General features: G+C 41.6%; 1 protein-coding gene across 9 annotated transcripts; it reads right to left on the minus strand.

Moving 5' to 3' along the window:
• Positions 1 to 216: 216 nt before the first annotated feature.
• On the minus strand, positions 217 to 24,742 carry ATF1 (activating transcription factor 1). Of its 9 annotated transcripts, none has more exons than XM_083427872.1 (9): positions 24,437 to 24,702; positions 14,193 to 14,266; positions 13,857 to 13,907; positions 12,090 to 12,212; positions 9,080 to 9,177; positions 8,033 to 8,163; positions 6,686 to 6,850; positions 5,597 to 5,756; positions 217 to 4,030 (listed from the first exon to the last, which is right to left on the minus strand). In XM_083427872.1, the coding sequence occupies exons 4-9, from the start codon at positions 12,210 to 12,212 to the stop codon at positions 3,886 to 3,888; spliced, it is 822 nt and encodes a 273-aa protein (XP_083283998.1). In that variant the 5' UTR covers positions 13,857 to 13,907; positions 14,193 to 14,266; positions 24,437 to 24,702; the 3' UTR covers positions 217 to 3,885. The 9 variants fall into 9 exon arrangements, with proteins under 9 accessions (XP_083283998.1, XP_083283995.1, XP_083283996.1 ...); XM_083427869.1 differs by having other exon boundaries at positions 14,149 to 14,266; XM_083427870.1 differs by having other exon boundaries at positions 14,130 to 14,266.
• Between the last annotated feature and the right edge of the window lie 1,480 nt (positions 24,743 to 26,222).

Genomic DNA, 26,222 nt, shown 5'->3' on the forward strand with positions numbered 1-26,222 from the left:
GAAAACTTGATCTTAGCTCCCTCTGCAGGTCTTCCTTGAACGAAGTAAACAGCATACTTTCTTTCTCCTGTGTAAATCTACAGATTACACAGTACTAAAAACAACAAACCACACACCTATCGAAGGCTAAAACAAAGTATGTGTTTATAAGAATAAACAAATTCAGATACTTAAGATCAGCGCCAGACTTTCCCACAGGCTGAATTAACAAGGCAGTTTGAAACAGCATTTCAGGGTCTTTATTACTGAAGTCAAGGGGTACAGCCACCTATGTTTTTTTTTTAAAAAAATATTTACAAATATTTTAAGCAAAGCTGCTAAGTTTGAGGATAGTTAGGGTCATCAATAACTGTTATATTGCCTGTGCTCACAACCCAGCTTTATAATGACCAGACGATAGGTTGGCAAATAGCACGAATATGCCTCTTTAAATAATGACTGAAAATGAAATTGATGACTGTGTACTTCTGTGATGATATACATGGTTATGGTTCCTGTTTCAAAATAATAGTGCACATTAACAGGTTATCAACCTGCATTTTGCTCTTAAATCAAACACCACGACCTCCCCTGTTCTTGCTCTGAAATAATAGTAATAATAATAATAATAATCAAATGCTCTTTTAATAACATTTGAACAGCAAAATATTTTGTTACTATTAAATATACATATACTTGAGATGTATGGGAAAACTTGCAGATCACACTTTTGTCATAGAAGCAAAATATAATTTAGTATCATGCTAAACATGATGCAGCACACCTGAAAGTTTGAATCCTCTGAAACTCACACACAAGAAATTAATAAGTGTACAACAAATAGCTAGAAGATTCCAGGCCAGGTTGTGAAATACTTACAGCACGCAGTACTTTTTGTTGGTTGCAATCCAGAGGAAGGCACTGACCAGCCCTCATCTGCCTTCACACAAAACATATAACCCACAGCTGAAATGGGATTTTCAAAAATAGATTGACATACAGAATTGAGGTTATGCTGGAAAGCAAAGCTAGAAGCCTATCTGCATGTGCAAAAGCTTATAGAGACTTTCTGGGTTATGCATGAATATTCCATATTCCACCTTCCTTTCACTTAGGGCCAATTTCCTTATTTGATTTAATATCCAAATTCAACTTTTGGTTTTTTTTAAAGGACAATAGGAGTTTCTTTTTTTTTAGAGGGGGTGGGTAAAATCAGGGTCTACTATAGTTCCACAGTTCTTCCCCTTTTCAGCAATAAAGGTTGTGGTGCTGAGAAATTTCACAAATGGACTCCTGTTAGAATAAGATTGCTGAGTTCTGGTTCTAAATGAGTCTTGAATCTCGGCATTCTGTTGTGCTGCTACAACAGCCCTACAGTGCAGGCTGCTGAGCTTTAAAAGTACTAGGTGAAATGGAAGATGCTTGCCTAGTTCTGACCCTTAGTAGTAAGGGTCTATATTTACCTCTGTGGTGTATTAGAGAGGTTGGGGGGGATAATGGAAACCAGATGTTTCCATTGTGGAAACATGTGCTGCTCAGGGTGTGCATTTCCAGTATCACTCCTCCTTCCAGGATACGTTAAGCCATAAGCATTCCTCATTATACCTATTAATTTAGAACCCATAATAACAGCATATTGGGTTCAGGGATTAGAAAATAAAGTTGGGGGTTGTTTGCCTCCTCCAAGGCTTATATTGTGAGCCTTAGTCACAATTCCCCCGATACCTACATACAAAGAAAAGGCTCGTTATTTTGTAGTTCTCAGAGAGCAAGTGTTATTCTCAATTCTTGAAGGGGGAAGAGTTCTAAAAATGTTTATGAGCAAATACTTTTCTGCATGTCTGGGAAGTCCCCAGAGCCACCAAGTATTGGGGAAAAAATGAGTTAATGGGACAGTGTGTGGAATGCTGTGCCATGATGGCAATAGATATATTTTTTTCCCTCTAATGCATTTAGTGGTAACATTTCAAAGGAATGAAATGAATTGAAATGAATCAAATTGAATTGGAATGAATCAACAACATTAAGTAGGGTAAGGCTACATTGCTTGTGTTAATTAGTTCATTGTGTGCTCAAGAACCCAACTGATGTCAAAAGATACTTTAACATCCCTTGAGAACAAGAACCAAAATCACACTATTATTATCCCTGACAGCATCTTTAAAGTGAATTTATAAACGAATGTATCTTCTGTGAATACTAAACTATTTTCTCAAAAATATTTCCAGCAATTTTTGTTAAATTAAATTTGCCTAATGAAATATATAGAAATAGGTTCTAGTTTTCTTGAGCATCTCATAAAAATATAGAATTGATAATCTAAGAGGGAAAATATCTCTGTTTATTGAAACTTTATAAAAATTTAAAATATCCATATAAACTCAATTATAGAATTTGCAAAGGTAACGCTTCAACTACAAAAATATACCTGGTGTCTATGTCAACTGGATTACTTATAAAATTGGAATTGCTTTAAGAAGTCACTGTCAGGTTCACAAATTCAGTTTTGTAATTGAGTGCTTTAACATATATAAACATACTAGATTTTACCTTTGGTATATAATTTTAGCTTCTTTGTGCTTTGAACTGAGACAAAGCTAGGGAATTTGGAGTTTAATGCTTCTGTACAAGCAAAAGAAGAATATTCAAACAGAATATGGGATGCCTGTTCACTTGAAAGAATCATTTCTGTTTTATCTCAAGATGTTTTTTTCTACCCAGTGACATACACACACAAAAGCCCTTTGAAAATATTTTCTGCAACATTTGTTCTCTTGCATTAAACATTTCAGAGCATCTGTATAATCAATGATATGTGGGTCTGGTTTTCACGGCACAATAAGCCAATCTTTCATTATAAATACACCCCACCACTCTGCAGGTTTAGACGATATGACAAGGCGTTCTATGGCTTATTTGACCTGCCTGAGCTCCATACAATGGGAAGAAGCCACATGGGAACCTGCCTGGTGTGGAGAGGGGTTCTTCATGATGAAACCATCATTTAAGATGAACACTGGCTTTTTGTGACATGCAAACGAGGCCATGATATACGTTATCTACTCCTCAAGGAGTCTTATGACCACATCCTAAGACAGAGCACCCTTCTTTTAAACAAGTTGCCTGCCTGCTAAAACCAAATATAATTTCTAGCAAAGTAGTGTGTGTATCTTCTCAACACAGAGATTAGAATCGACAATTTGAAGCAAACACATTGTACGTACAATTAACTGTGACAGCTTTCTTAGGATTCTTCTCCCTGTTGGTGGGCTGCAATAGGTTTGACCCCCATACGTTGAAATAAAAATTGTGGCAGGTCTCCACCCAACTGGGAACCCTGGAAGAGTAGGCCTTCCAATCACAGGTGAGTGCTGCACACTCTGGCACATATGGATCCTTACTATAGTTGTGCATTTCAACACATGGACTGGCGCGAGGGCAGAAACTACTGCTACCTGTGCATTCACTATGTGGTGAAGATCCTTAGCCTGTGAAGGGAGCAGAAAGAAATATCTGATTTAATAAATTGAACCTATGCTAGCTATATGTTGACAGGCATTAACACCTGAAAGCAAAAGATTCAGCTCTTCTGCATAATGGCAATCAAATGCCATAGGCATTAAAAAAATTCAGATGTAGCACAAGAAATTCAAACATCTTGATTGACAGAATGTACATGTCCCACTTATCCTGATTGAAATGAAGATTCCAGTTGTGCCAGCAGAACTCTTCATGAGTTTTCATACTTCCTTTTTGTACTCTGCCATCAAAGGTTCTAAATAGAATCTCAAGTCTTTGTGGAATTTGGATAGAAGAGATTCATTTTTGACCTTTAATTAAAAAAAATGAATATAAAAAATCCTTCTGACATTCTTATGTTCACAAAAAGGTGTTTTTTTCCTCCTTTTACACATTTTTATGGCAGTAAAGATCTTTCAAAGTTTTTAGTTCTTCAATTAGAGTTTTGTTCTGGTTTTCAAGAACAGCAACTCGATTTTCAAGACATTTCACATATTCTTTCTTCTTTCTACGGCATTCTCGAGCTGCTTCTCTGAAATTCCAAAGCAAAGTTTGTTAATTATTACATAGAAGTCAAACTGGTTGGGAATTACAAGCATTCTGCTTTTGCTTCATTAGCTGATGTTCATCTAAAGAGGCTTGCCTTTCTTATTTCACGGACTGTGAAAAGTAAAACAAAGCCGCTTTCTTTGAAAAAATACTGATGTATCCACTTGACATAAAAATATTTAAAGAGCTGCAAGGATTAGCTCTTTGCAAGCTTGCTCTTTTTGCCTGAAGAGTTCAAATTATTTATCATATTAATGATCTAATGTTTTTTTTAAAATGGTCTGGAAATCTGTAAACAGATAAATTACATCATCTGCCTGAAGCACACATTTCAGGGGAGTACATTTTGGCTTTGTGAACAATAATGCTTTGGGACTAATGAGAAATTAGAGGGTATCTCATAGGCAAGTGGACTAGATGGGCTGTCAGCCTGATTCAGCAGAGCCCTGCACATGTCCTTAAATATGCTTTTAATAAAGTAACGAAGTTTGTCTACAATTACACATTTGAAGAAAAGGAAATACAGGGGCTGCAACAGAGGGTATCAGTGATACATGACCCTCTGAACAAAGTGACACTGTCCTCAGGATAAACATCCACAGCAAATACTTAAATACTTGAAGAGGGATGCGGCCATGGTCCCCTTGTACCATTTCTTATAGCTGGCTAGTTTATTAACACCTTGAAGCTCTCTTTATCGTACCAATAATTTCAAGATTTTAATAAATTGGCACTAGCATTTTGGGGGCATTTAGTCTCTTCAAATTGTATAATGAGCTTGCAGTGCCTCCAAGGAGATACAAATACAGTATTAGTGACTAGTTGTATTTACCACTCTCATCCTGAGACACAAGTGGGAATTAAGAAGATGCTCACATATGACACCTGTGGATCAGCTGCCAATCAGCTATTGGACCAAGTTCTAAGTCTTGTTAACATATGAGGCCCTTAACAACGAAGGACCACCTGGCCATTAGATCACCTGGGGATTAATTGGTCTGTATTTTTATATTGCTGCTTTATTGGTTTCAGGTTGTGGTTTTGTTGCAATGTTTTAACTGATATCTTGGTGGTTGGTTTTAGACTGTACACAGCTTAGAAATCTTTGAAATATAAAGTAGTTTAATAAATGCTTTTAAATACATACATACATACATACATACATACATACAAGCACAATGCATGTGTCTCTGGTGTTAGGAGGACAGGACTGGCTGAAATCTACTTCTCCTTTGAAAACCTCCTGAGTTTCCCTTCTGTTTAACTAATGTATTAGTCTTTCTTAAAAAAGAATTAACAGCCCCCCTCCCACATTGTTTCTTTAAACTGGAAAAGTTTGAAGAAACAAAAGCTGTCAAACACCCCAAATAATTATAGTCTAAATAAGCATTTGTTTAGAAAGGGAAAAAATATTTCTTGGGTAGTGGGGAAGAGGGCAAAATAAGAGAAGTCTACTGCTAATCTTGGGTGATATGATTCTGTAGCCAAAGATTATTTTATGGGGAATATATTTCAGTGAATGCCTAAGACCAAATGGGAAACCAAATACCTGTTTTTCATCAGCCGTATTTCACGTTTCAACTGTGGATCGTCCGTCTTGGTTGACTGAGATGTCAAGGAGACAGGAGCTGTCATCACAACCGTCTGGGGGAGGGAAGTGGTGGTTGGTGTGCTGCGTATCTGGTATGTCTGCATATCTCCTGATGCAGCTGTTGAGGAACCACAGTAAAGAATGCTGTGAAGAAAGGTGTTTTAAAGAAGACCCACATTTCCTGTTTGAATTCGGGCACACACAGCCAAGCACAAAATGTACACAGCAGTGGAAGGTGTACATGTAAAAAACTGGATATGGGCTCATAAACAGAAGCCAGATATCTCTTGAGGATAAACATGACACCTTTTCAACAATTTTAGTTTTACTTCCCTTCCGTCAGAATGTATTTTGACAAAACTATTTTGAAGCGGCAGTACCTTCAAAACAATGCTGATGAATATACAATATTGGTTAATTACATAATTCTGCTGACTTCATTCCTAGGCAGAAGCTTAAGGAAGCCCAACATGACACTGGCAACGCAGAAACATGATTTGTGTTAAAACTGGGCCCTCAGCTGCTGCATGTGCAATGTTAGTTCACCAGCCCAACTCCTGCCTGGGTTGCAGATCCAAGGCATGCTTAATGCTGTACATGCAGATGAGGACACCTTGTTTTAAGAAGGCTGTGCAGAACCCTGGATTCTGCTTATGTAGTACTGCATATTAATAAGGCTTTAGGCATGACACATACAGACATGATTAATAGAAAAAATTAGAATAATCTGTGACAGTACTGTAAAAAAGTTTTAGCCTTAAGAGGCAGCCAGGATGAAAACCCTTCTCAACAATCTTTGGACTGCTGCAGATGAGATAAGCATGTTTAACAGAAATTAACGCGGGCTTTACATGGCCATAGTCATAAATCTAACATTGCAATCGTGTGAGAAGGAAAACCTCAGGATTAGGATTGGGCATGAAAGCTGCTGCCTGACAAAAGAATTAGTACCCAGCTACAAAAAGTGAAGTAGGTGTCATCCCTTGGAAAACCACAATGTCGGGGAGAAATAGGAGCATTTCTGAATTATTTGTAGTAGGTACTTACTCTGCACGACCACCTGGTTGCTTGGCACAAGTATCTGCTGACCATCAGATGTCTGTACATACTGTAATAGCGGAGTCCCGCCAGCATTTGTAAAGGTCTGCAAACCTTGCACACACTCTGTCGCTGGGCTGCTCAGCTGTAATGGTCCATTTGGAGCAATGGCAACTTTAAGACAAGAAATAATGAAACGGAGAAGACACAGATCATTGTACAGCGGTGTGTACGGTAGGTTTATAACTTCTTGACACCCCCCCCCCAAAATAAAACCCACAATTTCCTGTATCATAAAGGGATGAACTTTTGCTTAAAAACACTGAAAAATTGACTAATTCTTTTCAGTTGCGAAAAAAGGTCACCCCAAAATGAAAAGCTGGAATTACCGTATATGTAACGTCATATGACTCAATGAAAATGGCTTCAAGAACTTGGCAGAAATATTGAAACCTTGCAAAAATGCATTGCAGGTATTGGAGAATCACTGGAAACGGGAGCCATCCATACCCCACAGATAACAAGAAGTAATCAGTGCTAAGAAAACACAATCAAAGTGACGCAGGAACTTTCTGGTGCTTGCAGCAGAAACAAAAGACAAACTGCGACTTTGATTTATTCTAATCAATAAGAAGTGCTGTACATTGTACAAGCATTAGAAAATTTGCATGGTCTATTTTTCCTGTATTATATTATATTATAATTATATTATATCATAATATATAATATAATTACATAATACATTATAGTTACATATACAAAAACTGATTTATTGATTTCAGGCAGGACCTCTTTTTCAAAATATTTGGAAATGACGGATGATTGTTTTTAGGCAAAAGTTCATCCAAGCTATAGGAAGATGAGTTTGTAAAAAAGTTAAAACCCTAATATACGGCTATCATGTTCTTTCTGTTGTGCTGATATCACAAAAATCTGCCACCAGTTACAGTCTCTTTCCTGTGAACAATTTACTTCATTTTGCAACCAGCACCTTCATTTACCAAACTACATCATAGAACCATGGAATTGTAAAGTTGGAAGGGGACCCAAGGGTCATCTAGTCCACCCCCTGCAATGCAGGAATCCAAATTAAGGCACTCATGACAGATGGCCATCCAGCCTCTGCTTAAAAACCTCAAAGGCAAGTCCACAACATTCTCTTCCTTTTGCTGGCCTGCAAATTCTGATTTATAAACTAGTAATAGATGAATGGTGGGGAAATTCTCAGCAGAATTGTTATAATAATTTCAGAAGGGACCTTCGGATAGCATTATTCTCAGGCTAATACAAAATTCAACTTGAAATATATTTCCAGAAACAGCATTCCTAACACAGACAGTTATAAATAATACATACTATATTGTCCAGTGCTTGTTTGGTAAACGGGCGTAGGGACAGACATTGATGTGATAGTAGAGATACCAGGACTTGCTTCATCTCCTTTCCTGTCTCGTGCGTCTTCAGAAGAAAGATCATTGAAGATTTTTCTATAAAAATTACAACAAAGATACCAGACATGGCTGAAAAACCACTTTTTAAAAAAAATGTAATCGTTACTCCCAATGCATAACCCTAGGTATGCAGTACAGGTGACTCGCATCTTATGCTTATTTTACTTTGCATGGGTGGTGGAGAAGTAAATAAATGACCAGAGAGCAAAAGAAACCCGCTCTCCGTTTACTGATTCTCCTCCGCGCACACACCTGCACAAAGCTGTGATCGTGGCAGAGGTGGATTTCAGGAGCATGACCTGTTCTGCTGCACTAGGTGCTGAGCCTAGGGGGCGCCGCAGGGCGTCATAACTATGGAACAGTGATTTAAGTAGAACAAGAGAAGGTGGGAGCATGCATTGACTTTGGGCCTCACACAGGGCGCTGATGAAATCTGAAAGACCCAAGTCCGCCGCTGATTGTGGGCTTACCTGGTTTTGGGAAAGCGGCATGAGGACTGTAGCAGTGGTCTCAGAGCCCTCACGCTGCCTTCCCTTGGGTGAGGCACCAGGCTTTGGGAAAGAGGCACAAGAGCTCTGGCATGGTCCTAGAGTCCTCTGCTTCCTTCCCAAAGCTTGGACAAGCATTTTTGCATATACATGTGGAGATGTAAGATGCGAGTTACTTTTATTTCTTTTCATGGTGGACAGAACCAGAATACAGGGAGAAAGATGCTGCTTTGTGGCTTTGGAGAAAATGACAATTATTTACCTTGTTTTAAAAAAATGAAAATAAAAAGTTAAATTCCACCTTTCTGCAATACAGGGGCAGGGAACTGGATTGTATTGTTAGGCCAGATCTTTATCATGACCACCACTCCGCAGCTTCTGAGGGATCTGTCAAACCCTGTGGGCTGCTTACCAACCGGAAAAGCTCTGCTGAAGAGCACCAAAGAAATGCCTAAGGAACTGACCTATAAGATGGACGGCGTGCTAGGATTCCTCTGGCTTTCTGTGAAGAGCCTATGCTATCGGAGGAATCTTGTGAATCGTCACTCTCTGACAAAGACACCTGAAAGAAACACATTTTGTATTATTTTGCTGAATAGCATAAGAGACAGCAGGACACACCTTTTGGGAATGCCAAGTATAATTGAATCAGCAGGTTTTCAACCATTTGCAAACTTTTTAAAATTACATTTAGAGTTATCAAGTTTCTTCAAAAGGAACACACCACTACTGCTATTTAAACTAAAAAAATTAAACATGATCCATTGTAAAGTTTGGAATTCTGAAGTAATTCATAGGACTGCAATATAAAACAAGCACACAAACAGTTACTGCAAACTCATGAGAAAGGGGGTTGGTCAAAGTTTCTGGAATAGTTGCAAAAATATTTGGTGTTGGGTTTTAACAGCAGTGCAAATGGTGATAGCATTAAGAAGTCAATAGTCTATCATTCTTCTGTTTGAATAAGTGAATATGTGTGATGTAGGAAGGAACAAAGATTGGTCTTTGCTGGTACAGGTCTGCTAAGCATTAAAATCAGAACAGCACCAGTTTAGTTTAACAATATCTAATTTTGCAGTGAAGCCTGTAGCAAAGTAATGATATATATTCAAGGCTCCAAACTGAAAATATGCAGATTTAGATAAGGAAGGAAGAACATAAGGAAACAAAACAGGAATATCTCAAGGACTCTTGGATTTTCATTCTTTCGGCGCACTTCACCAGTTTGGCAAATGTCAACAGTCCTTCTGGTGTTCCCAAATAAACGCCTTTCATTTACAGCTAACTGGTGAAGCAGCAGCAAAAGCTCCACAGGGCATAGAGCTCTTGCAAAAGTATATTGGTAAAGTAAAACAAAAAGAAGGCTGCTGTCAGGAGAGAGGGGCAGCTTTAGCTTTCCCTCAGTTTTCAGCGATGAAATTGCAGCATTTATAGCCTACAGCACTCCTAAGTGTAAGACGAATTCCTCTATATTAGAAACAAAATGACTGCAAAATGACTGCTTTTAGATCTTTGACATATGTAACACAGATAATGCACAAACAGAGTTTTAATTATTATTTTTAGGGGGCAATACTATTGCTATCTTCAACTAGGGCTTCAACTAGGGCTATCATGTAGGTGGAGCAAATTTGTTTTCTGTTGCTGGAGAGGACAGGACCCAAACCAATAAGTTCAAATCTCCAAAAAGGGGTTTTCAACTAAGAACTTCCTGATAGCATGAATAGTCCAACAGTTAAACAAGCTGCCTTGGAAAAGTGGTGGGCTCTCTTTCATTAGATGTTTTTAAGCAGAGACTGGGTGGCCATCTACCAAGGATGCTGTAGCAGCCAATTTGAATTAGATTACCTTTGAGGTCTCTTCCAACGCTAAGATTCTATTATTATAAATAACCAACAACACCTTAAGAGAAGGCTTACAAGGCTTTTCAAGGCAGCTGAAAACATACACAATTGATCAAAACATGAAAAAATATTTTCTATTGTTTGTTTCTTCCTATACTAGTTTTAGCTTTTCTTGTTTGGTTTTGTGTTTTTGATTTTTTAATCATTGGTGCACATAATCCTGAAGATTTTAAATACTGCATTAAGTTTATGTGAGGTCTTTCTTATATGTCTAACCAGCCATAGTAACTACTGGCTCCAAAGAGTGGATGAGGTAAAAGTTCTACCCACCCACCCAGAGTTCCTCCTATTGGCTCCACCCAAGTTCTGATCGTTGATGCACTTCCTATCAGCCATGTCAAAATGTTGCAATGCAGTCTTTGGCTCATGGGGGAGGGGTAGTTTCAGAATGAAAAAAAGACAAAATTACCCCCCCCCAAAAAAAAACCCACTTTCCCTGCTGTGCTATAGAACACTAAAAGGCTCAAGTTAAGGCTCTCAGTCACAGCACTTTATTCCTATGTAACAGGATATGAGGGAGGCTTCCGGAGAGCAAGAAAAGAAGACTACTTTTTCCTTTCACTCCTGTAATACTCCGAAACAATATATTGTAGACCACGTGTTTTGCATGCAGCAGGTCCCAGGTTCCACCGCTGGGCAACTCCACTCAGCTCTGGGAAACACTCCTGCCTGAAACCTCTGAACAGTCACTTCAAGTTAGTGTAGTCAGTACGGAGCTAAACAGATAAATTGTCTCTCTCAGTGAAGGTAGCTTCCTGTGTTTGTAGACAGCTTTATCTGCCCATTGCTGTTACAGCAGTGAAGTGGTATTGGGGGTTACTCACACTTACACAAGGTGCAATCCTGTGAAGGATGGTAACACCTCATTCTGCCCATGCAACCCTTCCAGGGCTACTTCCTTTTTCTTACAATATGTACACAAACGGCTAAACATGGATGAGTTTGCATCATTTTTATGCGAATCAGCATTAGAAACCATAACTCGTACATCCATTTTGAAGTATCTGTCGGACTGATGCTTTAAAGTTATGAACTGATTACTGCACTTGCCACAAAATGTGAACTCATCCAGATATTATTTTGTATCTAATTAAGTGAATGTGTGAGCGGAGCTTCTGCTTAGGCAACAAACTTCCTTTCCATCTCCAAATCTGCTCTGGGTTTCCCCTCAATCCTTTGGAGCAGATTTGTAGAAGTGTGTGGGTAAAGTTGTGAAGCTCGCACCAAAACACAAAATATGGTGGGGCTGCCCCCCCTAAGATCTCTCACTCTCCCCACCCCAATTTTTCCAGTTTCTTCTCAGGCCTTCACATCTCTAGATGTGGGGGGCATAGAGGGAAGGCAAGTTTCATTGGACAAGTGGAAGTTGTCCACCGGACTTGGTTTCGACTTTTTAATTAATTGGTGTCTAGCACATTATCAGGCATTTAAATAAAGAAGACAAAATAATAGTCCATAATAATGATGTGGAGCTTTGCTGGCTTGCTGCTGTCACCCCACAATAGGCTGAAATGCACTATAGCAAAATTCAGGTGCTGTCAATAAAACTTCCAAAGAAAGTTAACAGTACCTGCACTGATTGCCCTTGTGGTGAGTGAATGACAGATGAGGTTTGAGCTGTATGAATGACTCCCTGGACTTGATCCCCAGAGAGCTGAACCACTGTCAGTGGAGTTTGACCTCTAAGGGACATCTGAAACAAATCAAGAGTTGATTAGCCAAATCACGAAAAACACAATTTAGGCAATAAAGTGCCTACATTTAATGACACTGAGACTGAGGAAGAATAGTACTAAATTTCTAGTAAGGCAAGACTTCTTAAGTAAATACAGTGGTGCCCCGCAAGACGAATGCCTCGCAAGACGGAAAACCCGCAAGACGAAAGGGTTTTCCGTTTGCAGAGGCGCTTCGCAAGACGAATTTCCCTACGGGCTTGCTTTGCAAGACGAAAATTGACGAAAATTTTCGGGGGGGGGGGGGGTTCCCGCTCCAAAACCCCTTTTTCTGAATCGCTAAGCTGCTAAAAGCATTTTAGCAGCAAAACCGCTAATCCCTTAAGCCTTAAAAAGCCGTTTTTAGCCCTTAAAATGTCAATAGTGCTAATAGCGCTACTCCGTCAATGGGCTTGCTTCGCAAGACGAAAAAACCGCAAGACGAAAAGACTCGTGGAACGGATTCTTTTCGTCTTGCAAGGCACCACTGTATCCATTTTTGAATAGTGGTTGCATTTAGCCAGCTATCATATCAAGACACCTCAGTTAACACAAGTTCACACTAGATGTCCTCAGGGGTAATGTGCCACTCAAAACATACATGATTTTCAGCCCAAGTAAGATCGTTTTCCAAACCTAATAACAAAAATGTGGCTATTTTATGTAATTATTCATTTCTGCTTTACAGTAACTAAGACAAAGATGGGCAGCCTGCAGCTTGGGAGCCTTTCGCACTGACCTCATTTCATGCAGCCCTAACACTTCCTGAAACTGCCCCCATTCCTCCATGCCATCAGACTTCCCTCTTTTCTGTTCATTTTCTCCTTTTTTTCTTGACCTTTAAAAAGGATTTTGTCCCGTCCCCCCCCCCCGCCCCCCAGTTTTTTTTCTTCATTATACAATTGGGAGATGCATTATTTATCTATAAAAATAAATAGATCTTGTAAAAGCTTTTTACTCATTTCATGGCATGGAGAAAGTAATTCTGTCCATCTCCAACTGAGATCGATAGTCTTGTGCATATATACACTGGGCATAAGCACATCTGTAATTGGGAATTCTACTCTGAGATCACTATGGTGAAAAATGAAGCAGGGCAATCTTTATTCCAAAACAGCTAATTCAGAGCACTTTTGTCTCTGGATCTGTCCACTGCCTGTATATGGTTCCCAGCAGATTACCCTAGAGAAAATTACCTCCCCTACCACTGCCGCTAACAAAAAATAAAGGCTGACCACCCATGCTGTAAGAAGTCGTGCTTTTCTAACTTCCACTGACAAGAAAGTTCTGAAATTCAGACACTCTGCAACAGAACCCAAATTCATTAATTTTCAGTGCCATCTAGCAAGTACAGCCTCTGCTCTTTTCAACTCAGATCAAGCAGAGCACATGCATAAGCACCAATAAAATGAAACTTCACAACATCAGTGCTTGGTGGACTGCACCCTTTGTTTTGCTCCTGTCCTTTGTGCTAAGGTCAGAAAGGCCGTAGGAAGCAAAAATACTGAAGCAAACAACAGCTGATTAACCCGTATTTTTATAGCAGATTTGTTATGATTCTGTGACTGGGAGACAGTTTTTCAGAATTAGCAACTCTTAAGTTAAAAAACATGGAGATGCTCAACTTTCCCATTTCTTTGCTTAGCCAGTCAGCCTAGGTGATCCTGGAATAAGATCTAAAGAAAGAACATTTGGATTTTATGAGACATGTCAATATCTAGTGAATATGGATGCATTTTCAGCTCCACACAGGAAACACATGATTAACTCAAATTCCTGGAAATTATGTATGCACACACACACAAAAATATAAATATAATGCACTGTAAAAAAACAACCTAATATTGTACAGTAAAATTTCAAATTAACCTACTTAAAAATTCCTCAGAGGATCTGACCTTAGATAGCTTTCTTTACCTGTTGAGAAACACGAGAAAGCTGAGCTGCTTGTAGCGTGGTACCTTGTAAAGATGCTGCTTGTGCGGGTGTTGCTGAATTGTTGCTGTTGCTTTTGTGAGCCTCTTCCATAATCAGCCTATAAGAAACCAAAAGACAATAAAATGCAGAGTTTATTATTACCCAAGGGAGATGGATGCTTTTCAAAGAGTGCCAGAGGACATTATAAAAGAATACTGCCTTGTTGGTGATTACTGTCTTGGCCCTACCCACAGTTGTGTCTGCCAGCCATCGTAAAGAGGATCTTGCATCAGGAGTTGTCAATATGTGCAATTCAGAGACAGGCCTAGAACCTTGTTGAACCCAGTCAAAGATGATCTGCCAGTTCTGAGCATGTTGTTACACAACATTTGAAATAGTTGCAAGAGCTGTTGCTGAGAAACTGGAAATTACATTTCTCTCAATGGAAATATGAGTCATTGATTTTTCCCTGCCGAGACCAACCACAGGAGCTCAGTCCTAAAACCTGAAGAATGCAAGTCACCATAATGAAAAAGTCTCAAGAGCTTCACTTCAGCCTTTCCATTCTTAATCAGATGAATCGTGCTATCAAACAGCAGACACCTCTCATGAACACAATGACAACTTAGCATATACTACTCTCTCTCTCTCTCTCTCTCTCACACACACACACACACACACACACACACAGATTCTACAAGTGAACTCAGTTATAATAGCTACAAAGTTAATAGCTGAGTTATAATAGCTACAAAGAGAAAACCAAGCTGCTAAGCAATGAGGGAGGTATCAGCAGCTCAGTGGGATGCCAAGATTTGCAGAACCAGAGAAAATATTTTGGAGGGGAATGTAAGAAGACAACCCCCTACCCCCACAGCCCAATCATATCAGACCATGCTCAGTGACCATAAAATGCTCAGTGGTTTTTTGGAGTGAGGGACATGCTGGCGGTAATAGAGAAATAGAGCCGGCAACGGCTGGCTGCCTGGAACACTGAACAAGAACATTCCAAACTGCAACATTCAGTTGCAGCTCCACTTGTACTATTCTACTGCTATGGTTTTCAAACTATCCTCCAAAGAACTCTGGTGTTTCTCAATAAGGAGATCAGTAAAAGTGGGAAAACTTCCCTAAAAGGGAGCTAGCCCATCATTACCAATATGTGCAATCTGCAGCTGCCCAGGAGTTTTGTGAGTGTTCTATAAAGTGCCCTCTCTGTTCACAAAGAATAACAATGAGGCACAAAAGGCCTGGTCAGTGCTCTGCAAGAACTGTGCATCCTGGAACATGCCCCACAGTCTTCTGCAATGAGAAGGACTTAGTCTACCAAAAAGCCAATACAGGAGTTCCTTAAAGAGTTTGAAAACTACGTACTTTTTCTAATTACAAAGGAGGGGGGAGGCTAATTCAGCATTATTGTTTACAAATTGAAAGAACAAGGCTTTTAAAAGCTTGTAAGGAACATGGTCTGGAAATATCTCTTCCATCTCAGGGAATCTCTATTATAACCTTCCACACAAAATGAGACATAAAGGTGTCACAAAATAACGCCATCCAACTACAAAGAACACAGTGTTTGTATTTTGCAGGCTAAGATTGTGACAACTATATTACCTATTATTATTATTATTATTATTATTATTTCTATAGCACCCTTTATCCAAGGACTGCAGGGCAGATCACAATATAGAAACACAAAATACATGTCATAGTAACAAACAAAAACAATACCCTCCCATTCAGTTTAAAAGGCCATAGAGTGTTTAATTAGCCAAAGGCCTGGGAGAAGAGGAATATTCTTGCCTGATGCCTAAAGATATGTAACAAAGGTGCCAGGTGAGCCACCCTGGGTGAGAGCATTCCACAAGCAGGGAGCCACCACAGAAAAGCCTTGTTCTCATGTTGCTGCCCTCTGGACCTCTTGCAAAGGAGATACACAAAGAAGGGTCCAGATCTATTCATATTGGGAGAGGTGGTCCTTGAGGTCTTGTGGTCCTGAGCCACGTAAAGCTATATAGATCAAAACCAGCCCTTTGAATTGTGCTCAGAACTAACTGGCAGCCAGGGCAGTCGGGCCAGGATTGGTATTATATGCTCAAACCGTTTTGCCCCAGTGAGCAACCTAGCCACTGAATTCTGCACCAGCTGAAGATTCTGAATCATTTTCAGAGGCAGCCCCACATATAATGTATTGCAGTAACCTAACCTAGAGGTTAAAGGAGCATAGACAACAGCAGTTAGGCTATCCCTATCCAGAAAGGAGCACAGCTGAAGTTGAGGGAAGACACTCCGTACCACTGAGGCCACTTGAGACTCAAATGACAGCAATGGAACTGGAAGCAGCCCCAAGATGCATATCTGCTCCTTCAGATGAAGTTTAACCCCATCAGGAGCAGGCAACCTCCCATCCATTCTGTCTAGGGATCCACCCACTAACAGCCTCTGTCTTATCTGGATTAAGCTTCAGTTTGTTGGCTGTCATCCAATCCATTATTGAGGCAAGACAACGGTCCAGCACATCCACTGCCTCACCTGCAGATGTAAAGGAGAAGCAGAGCTGTGCGTCATCAGTACATTGCTGACAATGTACTCCAAAACTCCGGATAACCCCCCTCAGCAGTATCATGTAGATAGATGTTAAACAGCATGTAGGATAAAACTGAACCCTGAGGAACCTCACAATGAAGGCTCCACAGGACCAAAAAGCACTCTCCAAGTATCACCCTCTGGAAATGACCGAGGAAGTAGGACTGGAACCACTTTTAGAAATCACTAACTGCCTGTGCTGTGTGCTGCTCACCCAACCTGCTGCACCTCCTCCATACCTCTCTGTCATGGGCCTGCTGGATGCAGAGGGAATGCTGGGAGGCACCAGTTGGGGAACCCCCAGAGGAAGAAGGCTCAGAGCCAGGGGATTGGTAGTGGGAAGATGATGAGTGGTCAAAGGGAGAAGAGTGAGAAGACTGGGAAAAGGAGGTGTCAGAAGCTGCAGGGGTAACAGGGTTGAGTAAACAGGAAGATGTGCTGTGGCAGACAGCAGTGCGGACTCACAGAGGCTTAGTGCAGGCAGGCTGTGGAAGAAGACAGGGAGTCTTCCCCTAATGCTGTGACCAGCTACTAGCCCTGCTGGTCTCCCAGAATGCACAGATAAATGGGCAGAGCAGGAAAGCATGAGGGGCAATGGATGAACAAGTCGGGCTTCCAGTGGTTTGTGGGCTGAGTGAGATGGCTGACAGCGCAGAAGAGTCAGCAAAGCAGAGAAGGCAAACTGGGCTTGTGGTGGTGGGGCAAGTCTAATGAGAGGGGTGGCACATATGGGGGCGGAGCAGGCAAGGTGCACTGAGTAAGAGTGGTGGCGAAATGGTGTGAGCAAGGTGCAGAGGTGGCAAAGAGTAAGGGGAGGGAACTTTGGCAAGGAGTACAGTAATGGGAAGTGGAGGGGCTTTGCAGGAGAAGTGCTTTGAGGTGGGAGTAGGGAGGTTGCCAAGTGAAGTGAGCAGGGGGTGTCATTTCCTAGTTATAATTAAAACAAAGGCATACACTGAGTCAGAACAGGCTGAGTCAATACAGTATACTACTTTCACACTTTTGTGGGTGCTCACAATTCAAGAAAAAAACAGGCAAAACGTAATCATACTGGGTTCTGCCTCATAGATAATTTCTAAAATAAATGAAAACATTAAAAGGTGATCAGAGAAAAGGAAAGGAAAGAAAAAAGCAATAGCAAGTGTCTCAAAATGTCTATGTCACACATTCAACTCTTGACCTAGACACAAAATAAACAAGAATTGAAGTTCTCAAGATATTTGCCTAATTCATTATTTTCATTTATATGGACCCTTGCATTTTTTTATTGGAGCGACATAATGTAATTACACAAGAAGCAAGTCTATTACTTAATTGGTAAAAAGCAAATGAAAGTCCCTTTCATATGCTGTTCTTATGATATTACAAAAGCAACAAAACCTTATTATCTTAACTGTTCTTGCATTAAGCTTGGTTTAGATAGGAACAAGAGTGGCAGGTGGGGTGCCATGCCAACATAGCTCTTGGATGTGCCTCTTTGCCCAGTCCTTCCACAGTTGATGGGCCAGTGCCACCAGCAAGGGGCAGCTCAATGTGCCTGCCCAAGTAACAGATGGGTAGAAGCTACTGCCAGTGGTGGTCAGCTACAACATGGGAAAGGAAAGAGCTGGCCATGCTGCTGTCACATGATGGCAATGGGATCAATTCAGGCCTCTTCAATATACCAGCTTGGGATCTGAGACAGCAAAGTGGCACCTTTTCCTCCCCCACCTCAACAACTACTTGAAAAGCTTTTCAGACATGTGTACTGTGTACAAAAATAGCACTTTACTGATGTTTCTTAAACATCAGTAAAACAAACATACTAAATCAAATCTCAATTGATTTGGGCAATGGGATGTTACAAAAAAAAATGCTCTGATTGAAAATTTTCTAGAAAACCACCATCACTGCTACCGCGTTGAACAATGCAAAACAAGACATTCATCTCTAATATGAAGCCTGTTTTATCTAATCACAATCAATTCTTTCCTACATGAACAAATGAAATGTAGTGCTTAATAGTCTTCTTTTAATTAAGATGAAAAGAAGTCTATATATATTGGCTTGATCTATCTGCAAGTTAAATATTCTATTATTATTTGCTAAACAAAATTTAACCAAACAATGAATAGTGAATTACTGATATTAGTTGACATGACTGACTCTTCTAAATTAAGTTACTTGATGCAACAGAAGCACCACAATCTCTTCATGCAGCCTTATAGTTATTTTAAATACTGTTTCAAGAGCATCTTCCAAAATATTAGCTTTTCAGAGCAGTGAATTCACTTCCCAATGTGGTGGTTTCCTACGTACCATCTAGCAGCACTTCTGAATCACCTCTTCTGCTCTAATTTAACCCTATTAATACTTAGTATGCATACTGCAATTTTGAGGGTTCAAAATGCTTCACATGCATTACATTGTTGTAACCTTACCCCAACCTTACAAGGTAGGCCGTCACACGGATGGGGGGGGGGGGCAACAGTGTGAGAGAATGGTGGCTTAAATAAGGCCATGAAGTGAGTTCATGCCAAAGGAGAGATTTGACTTGTGGCCTTCACTAACCTAACAAAGTGAGAAAGAACAATCTTTTAATTCTTCTTCTTAAAGAGTTTAATAAACTTAGGCTTTTCTTGTCATTATTATATATGTGGCAAGGATTTCTATTAACTTGTTACAGAGTTCCCAATTCTTTGGTATTTTGGAAGAACTATACTTTCAGGAGAAAAGAAACTATTCCAGTTAACCACTTTAGATGCTGAGAGAATTCTGTAGCCAACTGGAAAAACATACGTACACTCCAGCTCTTGGCAACTGTAAAATATTTAGATCAAGCCAAAATTTTCAGAACACAGACAAAACTGGAAACAGATAATCATCCAGAAGAGTTTCATAGCTCTTACTAGACGAAGAAATGTAGCTTTCTGTTTCTATAGCACTTTTGGAGAATCATGAAACCTGTACAAACTGTCCAATCTATATCAGGGATGTAAACATCTCAAGTGCCTGCTGGTGCATGGGTATCTGAAATATTTTTACAACCTTAATCCAAATGTAAGGCTAACAGGGGGGATGCGGGTGGCGCTGTGGGTTAAACCACAGAGCCTAGGACTTTCCGATCAGAAGGTTAGCGGTTTGAATCCCCGCGATGGGGTGAGCTCCCGTTGCTCAGTCCCTGCTCCTGCCAGCCTAGCAGTTCGAAAGCACGTCAAAGTACAAGTAGATAAATAGGTACCGCTCTGGCGGGAAGGTAAACGGCGTTTCCGTGCGCTGCTCTGGTTCGCCAGAAGCAGCTTAGTCATGCTGGCCACATGACCTGGAAGCTGTACGCCGGCTCCCTCGGCCAATAAAGCGAGATGAGCGCCGCAACCCCAGAGTCGGTGACGACTGGACCTAATGGTCATGGGTCCCTTTACCTTTAAGGCTAACAGGCAATGTTAACAACTAACTGTAGCCCTGATCAGGCACTACTCATGTGAAGGAGCAACAAAGGGGCTGCAGGGACTCGCTTTTAACCCTAACCCAGTCATCATACAGCTTGTGCCATACTCCCAAGTGCTCAGGGCTAACTTCTGCTGTGGGGAGCCTTTTTCTAAATCATGTGGGGAGCCTACACAACTAGGAAAGACTTTCCATGTCAGAAGTTACACCTGAACAAGTGGGAAGCTGGCACACTCCATACAAAGATGGGGGTGGAGCTAAAGGTATTGCCCCTTTGTACTTGTGTTGTCCCTTCATACGAGGTCTTACTACTTTTCTTTCTTTCTTCCTCTCTTTGTTGTGTTTAATACTGCTAAAAGTTTCCTTTTGTTTCTCCCACACAAAATGTTTGATCGTCTTGATGATGTAATGTTTTACTTTCTGATCTTTCTCTATACCACCTTAAACTTTGATCAAGCTTGTAATCTGCCACTACCTGCAGCAGGAAGTAACTGCACCTAAAGAGCAGCCAAGCAGCAAACTGTACCTGTCCCACACTATGTCCCCTTCTAAAGCTGTGTCACACATATACTCAGCTAAGTCTAGTTGAACGCACAGATTATTTTGTCCCATCTTTACCAAGCCACAAAGAGTTAGCGATGCACAGTATCCATGCAGCCACTTGGTAAACTGGCTGGCTGCAAATATACAATGAGAATTTTACAATTCTGCAGCTTTAGGAGCATACTATAGATAACCAGCTTACCATCTGGTTACATGTACACCACAGTAAACTAACACTAATGTCCCAGTCTAAACTCATAGTTCTTCAAAAACTCCTTGGGCAACCCAAGACCTCTTATTCCAGTTAAACATCTTGATCTTTTTTGCTCTTGCTTCTATGTAAGTCATTCTCTTCATAAACTTCTTGTGCTCCTCTTATGTGTTCCAATGTCTTCTGAAGCAAGGTTAGCAGAGAGCTCTTTCTATGGTGGCGCCTTGTATGTGGATTCCCTGCCCTGAGAGATTACATTATATTCTTCTTTATTTGTGCTCCACTGGCAACTGAACTTAGTAAAACCAGCTTTTGATTCTGTTGCTGTTTAATGTACTGATCGAGGCTGCCCTCTTTTTTGCCACTGTTTATAAAATAATTTGATAATCTGACTTTAATAGTTTGATTACTGTGCTTTCTTATGTGAATTTCTGTTTTATTTAATTGCCTTAAGCAAATCCTTTGTGGAAAAGTGTGATTAAATTATTAGAATAATGATTTATGAAAAGCCTATTCTGCTCTCTTTTAAGAAATGCTCAAAGCATACCATTGTTCTCTTATTTTACTCTTCATTAATTTCTTATCATTCATTTTAAAACAGCTTCTACAACTTAAAACTCATTTTAATTATCACTTTAGATTTGGGCTTACTATTGCTTACACATTCCCTTCCTTTTCATTTTGTAAATTGTAAACCACTTTGGGCAGGAATCGATCTATTTTCTTGTTTGTAACAGTATCTAGTAAGCACTCGGGTGTAGTAGTAAAACTATTGTTTATTTATAGTGCATCACCAATGTACACACTTTACAGAACAACATAATCAAAAGAAATAATCCATGCTCCAATAAATTTATAACTAACATTTCAATAGTGAGGAAGACAAGATAAGATGAAGAGCAGAAGTGGGAAACTTGTGACTAGATGCTGGTGGACTTTGGACTCCCACCAGCCCTATACGGCATTGCCAATGGTCAGGCATGATGGGAGCAACAGTTCAACATCTGGAAAGCTACTGGTTCCCTATCCCTGGATGAAGGCAAGAATAGAAAGAGATGGTTGTCAAAGCCCTAAATACCAAAATGTGGGTTTTGCTGAAGTATTTGAAGAAAGAGAGAGGTGTCATAATTCTGCTAAAATGATGTCTAGAGTGATATATTTAAAATACCTACCATGTTCAGAATGGATCTCAAGGACTGGCTCTCCCCATTTGAATCAATTTGGACCTTCCAATAATAATTTCTTGCCCTTCTTTGTGTGTCCCCTCTGCGAGATGTCCAGAGAGCAGCAACACAAAACAGGCCTCTTCCTTTTGGCAATTAATTTTTATTGATTTTCAAACAAATTAACAACCAATTATACAAAACAAGCCTTTTCTGAGGTGGCTGTGTTTGTGGGATGCTGTCCACTGGTAGGCTTGCCTGGCACCTTAGTTACATATCTTTAGGCACCAGGCAAAAACATTCCTCTTCTCCCAGGCCTTTGGCTAACTAAACAATCTATGGCCTTTTAAAATGTGGAGGGTTATTACTGTTTGTTACTATGGTATGTATTTTTGTGCTTTTATATTGTAAACCACCCAGTGATCCTCAAGTGATGGGTGACCTAGAAATGTGATTGATTGATTGATTGATTGATAATACAGCATCAATGGGTGGGGGGTTTTTTTGCTTCCAAAGGTTATTTATTTTTAAAACTACTACTTATTTTTCAACTTTGATAACAGGCCTCCAAGGTGGCCTTTATTAAAAGAAAATGAACATGCAATTAACTCAGTCAAAGAAGGTACAATTATTTCATGAGTGATGTAAAAGAGAAACTGCAAACACCCCTTTCATAGAATTGTAAAGTTGGAAGGGCCCTAAGGATCATCTAGTCCAACCCCCTGCAATGCATTTTAGATTACTTATTTGGATCACAACATTTTAGACAACTACAGCACTACATTGTCTCTTTAAACAATTATGAAGAAGAATTACCCTTGAAAGACATATTAGAAGTAGCCCCCCAAAGTTGGGCGAACTAGAGTAGATTATTTAAAGGTTCTCTTTTGATTATCTTCAACAAGCTCAGAGCTATTTCACAAGCCTTGGTTTGGCACCGAGTATATGGTGAGCTAGAAACTGCAGGCAATTCTGCCTATCCAGAATACATGTATGAGATTCATTTTCATACACCTGTCTGCCACTGTTTTCACATTACAACTTCACACACTCCCTTTCAATATACCATTACAGCTGTACACCTTTCTAGAGCTGCTTCCCCAAACCCACTAAAGACCAGTATAATCAGCAGATTCAAGCACACCTAAAACCAACAGCAGAATAAAAGCAGCTGTCATTGTAATTTGACGTCTGTGAACTACCCTGAACATTTTGTTCAAAAGGCAGGATATAAACATTTTAACAATATATCCCCAGCACAGCTTTACAGATAGAATTTTAAAGCCTGGGGGAAATAAAAAAAGATAATCGGAGTTGATGCCAGGCGAGCCTTCCTTTGGAAAAGCATATCTTAAGGATACACCTAAATACACGCAAACACACACAGCACTGCGGAAGTTGCACCTGAGCACAAAGGAAGCCGACCTTCCGTTTAAGATTAAGCCCATCACGTGACTCGCTTTAGGTACTTAAAAACTGTACACAGGCGTTCACTGCAGCCAACGCCAAGGGGCCGAGGTCTCTTTGCCCTGCTCCCCGCACCGATAAAACATCGGAGGGAGCCGAGCTCCCCCTCAAAGTTGATGGGCGTTGTCACTCAAATGGTGGTGCGCGTGCCAGATCGGTTATGTGCGTGTGCCACAATCTTGCGATCGATCATGCAGGGCGGGGGTTAACGTGCACAAACACGCGCACCCCCCGCAAAAAAATATTTTATTCAAGTGGGCAAACCTGGTTGGAAATAAGGCGGCAAACGCATCTTTTATCAAAGTGCAACCCAAACGCCTGCAAGTCGAAAGCTTGCTTGAGACTTGTGCGAAGGTTTTGGTTGCTTCCCAACTTCCGACTATTATTATTATTATCATCATCATCATCATCTTTGCTTTCGAAGCCCCCCTCGCCTAATAATAATAATATCTTTGCTTTCGAAGCCCCCTCTCGCCAACTGTCAGGAGAGGGAGGCCAGAGGAGGAGGCGGCAGCAGCCGGCGGGCGGGCGAGCCTGAGGGGAAGCCGAGCCCTCGCCCATAGCGAGCGAAGCGTCCGCGGGTGAGACCCGGCGCTTGTGCAACAGCTGCGGCGGGCGAAGGTCTGCCTGCCGCCGGGGCGTCAGGAGACGGGCGAGGGCGCTTCGCCCTCCCTCCCGCCAAATCCCAACCGCCTCGCTCGCGCCTTTTCGAACGGGAACCGCTCGCTCGCGCCCGGCTTCCGCGAGCCGCCTCTCCCTCCTCCCGAGGCGTTTCCCCGACCCGCTCGCTCTCTCGCCCGCCCTCCTTCCCTTCCCTCGCGCTCGTTGATTCGGCCGCGTCCGCCTCGCCTCGCGCCCTGATTGAGTCGCCGCCGGTCGCGCCCGCTTTTACCTCAGAGAGACGACACCGCCGCCGGCTTCGCCTCGGCCTCACGCGGCGCCCGTGAGGGGAGGGGGGACGGAAGGCGGCGGAGGCGGAGGCGCCGCCGCCGCCCTAACGCCTCAGGGAAGCCAGAGCCGCCGCCAGCATTGTCGGGAGTAGGCCTCGCCAGGGAGAAGAAGCACGCACTCCCTCAGACACGCACCCTCTTGCTCTGGAGCTCGGGGTGGGCGGGTTGCGACGATAGAGTGCGCTGGAGGCCAGAGCTAGAGAGGGCTGCCGCCTTTGACGATAGAGCCGCCGCCTTCGCTGAAGCCTAGAGCAGCCGCTGCGCGAGCGCTCGAGGCACCACCGAGGCGCGGGCGTTCGGAGTATAGAGCGGCAGGGCTGCGCGTGCGGTAGAGTTTTCAGGGCGCCGCTAAGATCTTCGTGGTCGTGAAGCTGCGCGGCCCCGCCAGTTATCGCGCGCCTAAGGAACAAATGTATTTTAATTAAATTTATTTTTTTATTGAATTTATATGCCGCCTTTTTCCTTAAGAGGACCCAGGGCGGTTCACAGAATTTTTATTGAATTTATGTGCCGCCTTTTCTTAAGAGATCCCAGGGCGGTTCACAGAATTTTTATTACATTTATATGCCGACTTTTATTCTTTGCACTGCCCTGGGATCTCTTAAGGAAAGGCTGATGCCAGCGAATAAATAAGAGCTCAGGGTTGCAGCGCGATCCTATCCGTGTTTACTTTATTTGAGCCAAGAGAAAGCATGGGGTTGATCGGGCATTATTTCCTTAACATGGAAGGTGTGATAGGAATTTTGAGGTCTTAAAGGTAAAGGGACCCTGACCATTAGGTCCAGTCGTGGATGACTCTGGGGTTGCGGCGCTCATCTCGTTTTACAGGCCGAGGGAGCTGGCGTACAGCTTCCAGGTCATGTGGCCAGCATGACTAAGCCGCTTCTGGCGAACCAGAGCAGCGCACGGAAACGCCGTTTACCTTCCCGCTGGAGCGGTACCTATTTATCTACTTGCACTTTGAGGTGCTTTCGAACTACTAGGTTGGCAGGAGCAGGGACCGAGCAACGGGAGCTCACCCCGTGGCAGGCATTCGAACTGCCAACCTTCTGATCGGAAAGTGCTAGGCTCTGTGGTTTAACCCACAGCACCAGCTGCGTCCCATAGTCTTAGATATGTGGTAATGTTCATAAGTGTACCAACCAAGCACGTACATAGATCAGCACAGGAAGACCAACCTGGAACCATTTTGATTCCTAAACTGAGCAAATGTTTTCTCTGCAAGGTCAAAGTGGGAAACCTCCCCATTGTCTCTTTCCTCACAAATCCTGTTTTATGGACAGATTTAAGATACGAATAGGGTGTGAGCCTGTGACCTGGCCCAGGAACTAAGTATTTATCATTACAAAGGACTGGCCAGGCTTCCCAGGCAATCCAATCAAGTAACCTGCCAGACAGGAGATAAACAACAACAGGAGAAAAACAACATTCAAATTTCTGTTTTAGACCGCCTTTTCTGTGATGTAGCTATGATGTATCTGGGGGGTGGTCTTAGGTTACACCCCTTATGTGATGCATGTATGATGTTTTTGGGGGTGGTCTTGATCTACAGGGTGGCAATTTCAAAGGTCTTTATAAGGCCTTGCGCGACATTGTTCTGGGTTCCTCCTTTCCTGTGTGTGAGGGAAGCATCCTGTTGCAACAGATCAATAAAGATCAGGCTTGCTAGCTGCTTTGCTTCTCAATATTCTCTGGTTGGCCTCTGTTATTTTCTCCTACCAATAGGGA

Source organism: Podarcis tiliguerta (assembly GCF_965153285.1).
Source record: "Podarcis tiliguerta genome assembly, chromosome: 2".
NCBI lineage: Eukaryota > Metazoa > Chordata > Lepidosauria > Squamata > Lacertidae > Podarcis > Podarcis tiliguerta.

Bases quoted from the DNA above. Each gene is read 5' to 3' on its own strand.
- ATF1 (XM_083427864.1), bottom strand. From the start codon at position 23,954: ATGATGATGATGATGATAATAATAATAATAGTCGGAAGTTGGGAAGCA. The intron at 14,267-23,808 runs GTTTGCCCACTT...GGTTTCTTATAG, and splicing joins GCCGCCTTATTTCCAACCAG to GCTGATTATGGAAGAGGCTC. The intron at 12,213-14,148 runs GTAAAGAAAGCT...GATTTGTTTCAG, and splicing joins TTTCTCGTGTTTCTCAACAG to ATGTCCCTTAGAGGTCAAAC.